We start from the raw sequence: 10288 nt of genomic DNA, 5'->3' as shown, positions 1-10288 counted from the left end.
CGACTGTGGCATTTCTTTTAAAGCCATGTATGTGGTGTCGCTCAAACGCCCGACTGTGGCATTTCTTTTAAAAGCCCTGTATGTGGTGTCGCTCAGACGCCCGACTGTGGCATTTGTTTTAAAAGCCCTGTATGTGGTGTCGCTCAGACCCTGACTGCGGCATGTTTATTATTTGTTTCATAATTTTATTATTGCTATGTTATTGCATATTCATATTTAACATGCTCGTACGCATCAGAGTTTTATTTATCATTGGTGACTGACGTCATGCTCATATAATATTTTCAGCACATAGCTGTCATATTATGCCGTGTTCATAATGTTTGCGAGTACATTCAAAGTACTCACTAGCTTGTCCCTGGCTATTGTCTTGGCCAGATTTCTTGCGCGAAGAGGAGCGACCGTGAGGACAGCCCCGGAACCCACGTAATGGTGATAGCAGCCCCGCGAAGATAGGAGTTAACCTGGTCAGCTGTTCACGTGGGAAATGGAGTCCCATAGACGCTGATGATTCACAGCCCGCTTCCGCCATCAATCACTAGAAACCATTTGTTGTACTCACAGACCAGAATGGTCTTGTACTACATATTTGTATTTGCTTGGAATTTCTGTATCAAGTTGGTGCCTCATCAGCTAATAGTTATCCTGGGGCCGATGATCACAAGGGTCATTTTCTGGGAATTAGTACCCGGAGAATCGGTCCCCACAGACGCTTCCGCTTTCGGTCTACAAGGGTACATAGACAACACTCTCCCCTCTTGTTGCTATGCATCACCTAGAGATAGATCTTGCGTGATCGTAGAATTTTTTTTTGAAATTATTGCGTTTCCCAACACATGAGGCCCCATTCCTCCTTATTTTGTATCCCCTCTGACTCGGAGTCGACTTCACCAAACTTTAAGACTAGTGGCAGATGATCCTTCTGCGACATGGCATTGGTGGGAGGGGAATGGGAGGCGAACAGTAAGGCCGCCCGTATTAAGCAGCGGCTCGGGCGCCATTAATGGAGAGAAAGGCGGGCAGCCATGAAAGTCAAAGGGCTCGATTCCCAGTGAGCCTGTGCAGCGTACAACTCGCACGCTTCCTGGTGAGCCTGCGCATTGGAGGACAGATTGCACGCCCCTCGGTCAGCCTGCACACCGGACTTCGCTCGCACGCCTCCCGTTCAGTCAAGCAGCTGTCTGCACGGCACCTCCTATAACCATTAAAACCAAGACACGTGGCGTCACGTGAATGGTTAACATACGCACGCGATTTGAATTATACAAACATTTGCGATGTTAGAGTGGCAGCTATTTGTTTGAAAATGCCCTTGTTGGTTGTTATTCGAGTGCTTCTTCTCTCAAAATGGACACGAAAAATACCACAGCATGTCGGGTTCCATTCCATGATAGCATGCCAAGTTTCATGAATTTTAGACGAGTTTTTGATTTGCTAGAATTTAAAAACAAAGTATCTCAACGTTTTGCCGGCAATCAACAGTGCCCTGGTGTTTGAAATTCATTCACTTTTCTTGCATGGGACCTAAGCATGCACCCAAGGACAAAGATTTGATTTTTCAACCAATTTATATGCACTGGAGCATGTGCATGTAGTTCAAATTTGAATTATGCACATAAAATGCCTAGAAAACCCAGTTAATGTATAAAAATATCCAAACGAATCCCGAAAAATTGCAAAATTTAACACAACACTCATGTTGTTCTATGTTGACACTAGAAAAAATTTCAAAGCAATAAGAGGCAGCGGATATCATTTCGTCCGCGAAGGTGGGATGTTCCCTACCGAAACCATCAGGCTTGTTGTGAGAAGCTCTAGTTTGTGAGAAGCTTATACCCAAACCTGCCCCAAATGGGACAAAGAAATTACCACGGCATGTTGGTGCCGCTCCATGATAGCATGCCAAGTTTCATGAATTTCAGACGAGTTTAAGATTTACTAGAATTTAAAAACCAGGAACCTCAATGTTTGCGGCCGAGTGACGGTGGCAGGGTGTTTGATATTCATTCTCATTTCTTGCATGGGACCTAAGCATGCAACCAAGGACACATATTTGAATATTCAACCAATATATATGCATTAGAGCATGTGCATGTAGTTCAAATTTGAATTATGCACATAAATACATCGAAAACTCAATTAATGCATAAAAATGTCCAAACGAACCCCAAAAAATCCTAAAAATTGACACAACACTCATGTTGTTCTATGTTGACACTAGATTTTTTTTTGAAAGCAATAAGAGGCAGCTGATATCATTTCGTCCCCAAAGGTGGAGCGTTCCCTACCGAAACCATCAGGCTTGTTGTGAGAAGCTCTGGTTTTGGGAGAAGCTTATACCCAAACCTGCCCCAAATGGGACAAAATATTTACTACGACATGTTGATGCCGCTCCATGATAGCATGTCAAGTTTCATGAATTTCAGACGAGTTTTCGATTTACTAGAATTTGAAAACCAGGAATCTCAATGTTTGCGCCGGAGTGAGGTGGCAGGGTGTTTGACATTCATTCCCATTTCTTGCATGGGACCTAATCATGAAACCAAGGACACAGATTTGAATTTTTGACCAATTTATATGCATTAGAGCATGTGCATGTAGTTCAAATTTGAAATATATACATAAATGCATTGAAAACTCAATTAATGCATAAAAATGTCCAAACGGACCCCGAAAAATCCCAAAAATTGACACAACACTCATGTTGTCCTCTGTTGACACTAGAAATTTTTTGAAAGCAATAAGAGGCAACGGATATCGTTTCGTCCCCAAAGGTGGGACGTTCCTTACCGAAACCATCAGGCTTGTTGTGAGAACCTTTGGTTTGTGAGAAGCATATCCCCAAACCTGCCCCAAATAGGACAAAAAATTTACCACGACATGTTGATGCCGTTCCATGATAGCATGCCAAGTTTCATGAATTTCAGACGAGTTTTGGATTTACTAGAATTTAAAAACCAGGAACCTCAATGTTTGCAGCCGAGTGACGGTGGCAGGGTGTTTCACATTCATTTCCATTTCTTTCATGGGACCTAAGCATGCAACCAAGGACACAAATTTGAATTTTCAACCAATTTATATGCATTAGAGAATGTGCATGTAGTTCAAATTTGAATTATACTCATAAATGCATTGAAAACTCAATTAATGCATAAAATTGTCAAGACAAACCCCGAAAAATCCCAAAAATTGACACAACACTCCTATTGTTATATGTTGACACGAGAAATTTTTTGAAAGCAATAAGAGGCAATGGGTATCGTTTCGTCCCCAAAGGTGGGACGTTCCCTACCGAAACCATTAAGCTTGTTGTGAGAACCTCTGATTTGTGAGAAGCATATCCCCAAACCTACCCCAAATGGGACAAAAAATTTACCACGACATGTTGATGCCGTTCCATGATAACATGCCAAGTTTCATGAATTTTATATGAGTTTTGTATTTATTAGAATTTAAAAACCAGGTATCTCAATGTTTGCGGCAAAATGACGATGGCAGGGTGTTTGACATTCATTCATATTTCTTGCCTGAGACCTAAGCATTCAACCAAGGACAAAAGCTACCCGAGTCTCTTTCCTTTTAGAAAAAATCATTAAAAAGTTTCGTCACGTTTGGACTCAGTTTGGTATGGGTTTTCTGTAGAAACCAAAATCAAGAAGAAAACAACAACTGACATTGTGCACTAGATTAACATGTTAGCCCATAAAAATAATATAAAATGTACCAAAACCATATAAAATTGATGTAATATAGCATGAATACTTCATAAATTATAGATACGTTGAAGACGTATCAGGAGTTTCCCAGCAAATCGTATGCCTGTCGTCCGGTGTGCTGCAGCAATCTTGGCATGTGATGTGATTGGGTGCCAGGTTAGCGTTTAAAACCCGTTCACTATAAGATAAAACCCAGTGAACCTCTTTACTTTCAAAGTATCTCACCCAGCACGCTCGGTAGAGGTGTGAGTTTGTACTTGGGAGTCATGGGTTTGAATCTCATGCCATATTTTTTGTCTTCTTTTCACCATGATGGAATTATATGTGTTTTATTATTAGGTACATGGCAACTCTTCTAGAAAAAATAACATGGCAATTTTATAAAAAAAATATCAATGTCACATGGCATTTTAAACAGTTTTTTTCTTTTTTTCACAAGTCAAGTTTGTTTTTTTAATGGTATTTTATTATTAAGAGATGGTATTTTATTATTAACAATGTAATTTTTATTATTAAGAGATGGCATTTTAGTTTTAATGGCATGGTAGTTTTAATAATAAGAGGTTGGCAATTTTATTAATAATATGATGGCATGTTCATTGTTGAGAGTATGGCATTTTCTTATTAACAGGGTGTCATTTTTAATATTGAGAGGATGTCATTTTTGTTTTTCACCATGATGGAATTATATGTGTTTTGTGATTAGATAAATGGCAGCTTTGCTAGAAAAATGACATGGCAGTTTTATAAATTTTCAATCTACGTCACATGGATTTATTTTTTATTTTTTTGTGTTCACAAGTCAAGGTTCTTTTGTACGCGGAATTTTAATTATTAAGAGATGGCCTTTTCATTATTAAGAATGGCATTTTATTATTATGAGATGGCATTTTTTGTTTTAACAACATAGTAGTTTTAATAATGAATTGAAATTTCAAAAGTCCATGGCACTCTTAGCTTAGTTGGGACAAAACTAGACCATGGCACTCTCAGCCCAGCAGAAAATCACCAATGAATTGAAATTTCAAAAGTCGTGTTAATTTTGAAAATCTACCTCATTTCGTTGAACTAATAAGGGTCAAGGGATACCCTGAGGATCATCTCTAGTTAACACGACTGCAAAAAAAAACATGCATGTCCGGGCTGGCAGTGACGAAATCTGTTGGATTGCTCGTCCCATATTTTCTGTGTCTCCTTGAAATATTCACCCCAGCGATAAGATTAAACCTTGTAATTCAGTTAGCAGCAGCAAACACAGATATTCACGTGTCAAAGAAAGCGGCAGATAAAAGCGTGAGATGATCAGCCTTTTACCGAAAAAAGGTTTCCCCCCGCTTTGTATTTCAAAGCAAACCACCAAAGTACACATCACAATGCTGGAGCGAGCAGCACAACAAGCCCGAAGAAAAAATGCCAACAACGGCAGCTCGACAAAGCGCGGATGACCCGCGATCGCTGCGCCCTCCGAAACAAACCACTACAGCCCAAGGCTCCGAACTTCCGCGAACTAAGCAGCACCTCCAAGAAGGGATGCGACACCGACGACACTGCTGCCCGAACAAATCCTTGGGTTTCCCCCAGTACGCGGAGGGAGGTAGGGGATAGCTACTCCCGACGCCCTCCAAGAAGGGATAGTGGCACCCGCTGGTGTCACCGCATCGGAGCCGGACGAACCGGCGAGGATTTCTCCCGCATGCCAAACCCCACCAGCCAATCGGAGCCGACCAGCAAAACCACCGTCCAACTATGCGCCACGACGGTTGTGCCGTCACCAACACCGTCTCGCTGCGAACACCACCACGAGACCAAGAAGAGCGGAGAGAAGATCTGAGCGACAGAGCAGCAGCATCAAGGCCGAGCGGGAGGGAACCACCTCCACCGCCATCGTGTGAGGCCCGCGCCTTCGGCACCGTCGCGGTAGCCTTTTTTCCAACGGCGGCAAGAAAGAAAACGCACATGATTCCAGATTCCAGGAACGGGCAGACTTGTCTCTGAACATAGCTTGTGGGGAGCTTGAGCAGTGCAGTTAGATAGATCTGTGAAGCACCGAAGCCTGCTGATCAAAAAGAATTGCGTAGGTTGCTGCTCCACTGGAAGATGGAAAAGCACATAACAAAATAGACACAGCACGTTTTAAGTACCAAAAGTTCTACTGGCAGTAATCCTGCTGTCCTACAAATATCCGATCACATAGCAAAATGGAAGAGAACACTGTACAATCAGGTGATGATGAGACCCGGTCTCGAAAAAAGAGTGATCATCCATGGAGGCACACAGTTCTACGCTACCCTCTATACATCGATCCTACTACAAATTAAAACCGTGCGCTTGCTCCATACACATGGGACGATCAGTATATAACAACACGAGAAAAGGGAAGAAACTACCGAAGTTTTTACATATGTACTGCGTACGGGCTGCAGGGACGTAGAGACGGATCAGCCACTGGCTCGCCTCACCTTTGGTCTTGCTGGTGAACCGGCGGCCGTTCGAGCCTTGGACTTGGCCGCCTTGCCGTCGTTGTTCTTCTTGGCCTTGCCGCCGCGGAAGAAGGCGCAGAAGCCGCAGACGGCGACGCGGGGCGAGGGCGGGTCGAGCGCGGGCGAGACGCGGCCGGCGGACGCCCTGTACCCGGCGTGGCCCGTGGAGCGGCTCCGCTCGACCCGCACGGGCTTGATCTCCCCGGACAGATGGCTGTCGTCGTCCCACACCATCCCCGACGACCCCGACCGCCGGAACGTGCCGCTGGACCGCTGCAGCCCCGCCATCGGTCGCCGCCCTTCCTTTCCCTGTGGCGCACGCGCGGCAGGAGAAGAGAAGCTGCGCCTGTCTACGCGTCGCGAGTGCCGAGCCCGGCCGTGGTGGTAAAACTTGGCGTGCGCGTACGCTGGGACGCCGACGCAATCAACGCGGGCAGGAAACGATCGGGAGGAAATTTATGGAGTAGGAGGGGAGGGAAACCGAAAGGGATGTGGACGTGGGTCTGACCCTGCTGAGAGCGGGAGGAAAACGGATATGGCCGCCGATTCATGCATGGCACGGTGATAATCTACTCTGGTCACCCGTCGCTGTCAGCCTGCGATCACTCATTCATATCCAAGCAGCAACCGGCGCCCCGGCCCTTCCGTTTCCGTCAGTGACAGCGCGCGGCGACGACGGGTTCAATTCAAACAAGGACGCGCAACGACTTCGCCGTGGTTTCCCATGCCGCCGAGTCCAGCCCGAACGTTCGCGCCGCAGCGGCTCGTCGGGCGGGAAGGTGGCGTGTACGGCTTCACGGGCTTTGCGTACCTTGGCGCGCTCGTACGACACGCATCCAAACTGCTACAGCGACGCGACGATCCGGCGTGGCTTCGATGCGAGCCGTTGTCGGCTCGGGCGCGTGGTTTGGTCGTGTGACCGGGTCGATCGTTCGTGTACAGACGCGGGACTGCACATCACGCCTCCATCCAGCAACAGTGGGAGTGGTTGCATGGCCCTTGTCATGTTGCTTCCAAATATCTCACTTTCGTTACAAAAGCTCCAAAACAGTGCAGCAGTTAGAGCAGGACAAGTTGTCTTTTTCTTTTTCTTTTTGAACGTAAGAGCGGGACAAGTTGTCACCGGAGCTGCCGGACGGCCGGCGGGGCTCGTCCGAGTCCCATCGTCCTTGTACGGCTGTTGACATTGAGATCAGCGCAGGGTGAGAGCACCTAGGCAAGCGAGGCTTCCCTGAACATTTCGACAGCAGGATTGGTACAAGAGTTTTTTCCAACTAGAAAGCCTGCCCGAGACTCGTCAAGCCAGTGAGTACACATTACAAGCTCAGCGCAACCACTGCCCCGAGACTCATCGCGCCAGTGAGTACACATTACAAGCTCAGCGCAACCAGGCAAAAGGATTTGGCGCAAGGACAACACAAAGCAAAAGGGAACCACTGTTGATTGGTTAATTCCACAGAAGGACGGCGGGGCAGGCGCTGAAAGGAGATGGGTATGTACATTTGCATTGCGACTTCACCCCTCACGCTGAAGGACAGGTTTGGCGTTCCAGAAAGCATCAGGCAGGGCCAAGAATCGGACTATCCACCATGACAGAATGGCGAGCAAGGTCCGAGTCAAGGAGCCTTCCTCCGGCTGCTGCTGCTAGGGCTTATAGGGCCCCCTTGTCTGCCTGAAGGGTACTTGTCCTGGCCCCTTGGCGAAGTGATGCCACTGGTAGTCCCTCCGGGCATTGGACGGTGAGGAGAACCAGTTTTCGTGCTCTGCTCGGCCTCCAGTTGTTTATGCTCCTCCACTAGCATAGCCAACTGTTTACAATGAGCAAATAGCCATTAGCCCTGGAATGACCGAACAGCGCCATATAATGAAATCTAGTCCACTCACCCGAAGTTCGTTTTCTTTCACACGGTCCTGAAGCACAGTTATAGCTGGGGTCAAGCTAAGACAGCACAAGCACGACATGTTAGCAGACGATTAGACACTATGAGCAGTCACTGTGTTTGGATAAGCAGAAGAAGAAAAAGAAGATTTTGCTCTCACCAGTACTCCATCAGTTTGCATAGAGAAGCATTGTATGTGGAGGTGTGGTGCATAGATGTAAGTGGGTGCATCTTCCCATCACTGCACAAACAAACAAAACAAGCGCAACCTTTACGGTGAGACCAAGCATCCTGATATTACATTTTCATTAAGGAACTTGAATTACCAAATATTCTGAAGCATAGCTTGGTTATATGCTGATTGTTCCTCTTCAAAAAGGACACGTTGCATATCACAGTAAGAACTCAACGTAGTGTCCAGCTTTAGCAGATGCCTTGTAGGGAATACTTTAAGTGGCACCTCCTTCCTTTTATACTCTGCACCACTATCAGCAACAAACTGTAAATTAGAAACTAACATATCGTCATGTTAAAGCACAGCACCCTGCACTTGACAGGTCCGCGTGGCATGAAGAATGATGAAAGACAAGTCATAGGATGTTCATATCATGATGATTGTAACTGTAAATCACAACAAAGTTGTATAGGAAAAGATGCTTAGAACAACACTAAGGGACTCTTTCAATATGAGAATTCGATCCAAGTCCATTACGCTTAGTTCAAAATCCTAAAAAATCTCATCATCCTAAAGACAACAAAACCTGGTTGGTAATAGTTTAGGCATTAATAATGCTTTACTCATAAAAAAAGAACATTGCCAAAGTGATTAGATGGCATTGGAAAATTCAAAAGATAAGCCATATAGCTTTTTTTAATACTACTAAGGTATATAGCCATTAGTTTGTTGTAACATGGAACCCGAGAGTATGTGACTGTAGCACGATGAGAAAGATGTTAATATGCCATCATACTAGCTGATAGACAGACATTCCAGGAAGAACTCCTAGGTTCAGATGACATATCTTGTCCGAAAATATTTTGAACTGCTGAAAGAGTTCTCGAGGGCAAAAAGAGAGTAAAGGCTAACATACAGTGCTTAACATTTCTGAAAACTATATATACAGTTCCCTTAATAAAATAAAAGATTTTGTGCAGGAAATTCATATACCTTATGTCCATGGTTGACCGGTGCAAAGCCTCCTGTATGCTTGGGGACAGATCTGAACCATCTTGATCAACAGAGGGTCCAGCAATGTTATCAGGTTCGAAAGGAACAATAGCGTTTTCTATTGGTAGTCTTGCCGAATGATTTATATCCAAAGGAGAATACAGATCCATATCCTGAGATCTTCCCCAGACCTAAAAATATAAGTACATGCATAAATAATTTGATAATGTACTGGTAAGTACAAACCCACAGAATATGGCACTTTATCTATGGCTCCTAGCACAAGTTACCCCGGATTGGTACTTATAAGCTACACAAATTCAATGAAGCAGCATAAACCAAGCAACTTTTACATAAGCAATTAACAACAGAGACAAAGTATGCTCCCAACTGATAAATCAGGGGATGGTCTCGTCCAAACAAAATGTAGAAACAGTAAAGTGTGCTTCATTGTTCTGAATTTCTGATCTATCCGTCAGTTTGTTACCACGTTTACAAATACATTAGTATAGATATCTACTCTATCATTTGGTTGCAATATGTCTAGACCTGCACATTCAAGTCAGAAAGCATCAAACTGAAGCTTCTGAGCACAAACGTTGAGGAAATTATGGGGTTTTGCTGATCAAGAGTTGTCAGTTTTAACATCAGAACCTAAATACCATATCTATACAATTAAATAATTCATCAAGACAAAAGCTCCCTGAACATAATGTCTCTACTAGGTTGTTTCATATTCGCTCACTTCCAAGACCAGCTACACATTAATTAACTGCTGCGACTTCAATGAAAAATTCTGAAATAATCCTGAAATTTCTTTATTACAAAATTGTTTCATATGACATGTTACTTACTGGTTCCCCTCCACCTATCCAGCATCATTTATATATACTAATACCCAATGAAGTAGTTGTCATAGTTCAAACTTTCTATCTTTTCTCGCCCAAACACATTGTTAAATAGTTGACCCATTATTTCCGCTCATAAAAAGTGCTGCCAAAGACTGGGCCCAAAGTCTACAATACTCACAATGCACCATTGGTT

The 10288-nt window shown here is 44.3% G+C and overlaps 2 protein-coding genes across 2 annotated transcripts in view; both read right to left on the bottom strand.

The window, feature by feature from the left end:
- Positions 1-5826: 5826 nt before the first annotated feature.
- Positions 5827-6644, bottom strand: LOC119349271 (MAPK kinase substrate protein At1g80180-like). The gene has a single exon (XM_037617297.1). It carries the CDS (start codon positions 6482-6484, stop codon positions 6155-6157), a length of 330 nt encoding a protein of 109 aa, XP_037473194.1. The 5' UTR covers positions 6485-6644; the 3' UTR covers positions 5827-6154.
- An 804-nt stretch (positions 6645-7448) lies between these two features.
- Positions 7449-10288, bottom strand: part of LOC119349270 (lys-63-specific deubiquitinase BRCC36-like) — a 4898-nt gene continuing 2058 nt past the window's right edge. The window contains exons 5-9 of the mRNA XM_037617296.1: positions 9245-9435; positions 8403-8561; positions 8237-8317; positions 8081-8135; positions 7449-8004 (exon numbers count right to left, since the gene is read on the bottom strand). Of these exons, the coding sequence (XP_037473193.1) occupies positions 7813-8004; positions 8081-8135; positions 8237-8317; positions 8403-8561; positions 9245-9435 (678 nt within the window). The 3' untranslated portion in view covers positions 7449-7812. The remainder of the gene's footprint in view (positions 8005-8080; positions 8136-8236; positions 8318-8402; positions 8562-9244; positions 9436-10288) is intronic.

The sequence above is a fragment of the Triticum dicoccoides genome, chromosome 1B (genome assembly GCF_002162155.2).
Source record: "Triticum dicoccoides isolate Atlit2015 ecotype Zavitan chromosome 1B, WEW_v2.0, whole genome shotgun sequence".
Lineage (NCBI taxonomy): Eukaryota > Viridiplantae > Streptophyta > Magnoliopsida > Poales > Poaceae > Triticum > Triticum dicoccoides.
This window is presented reverse-complemented; position numbering and strand designations above follow the sequence as displayed.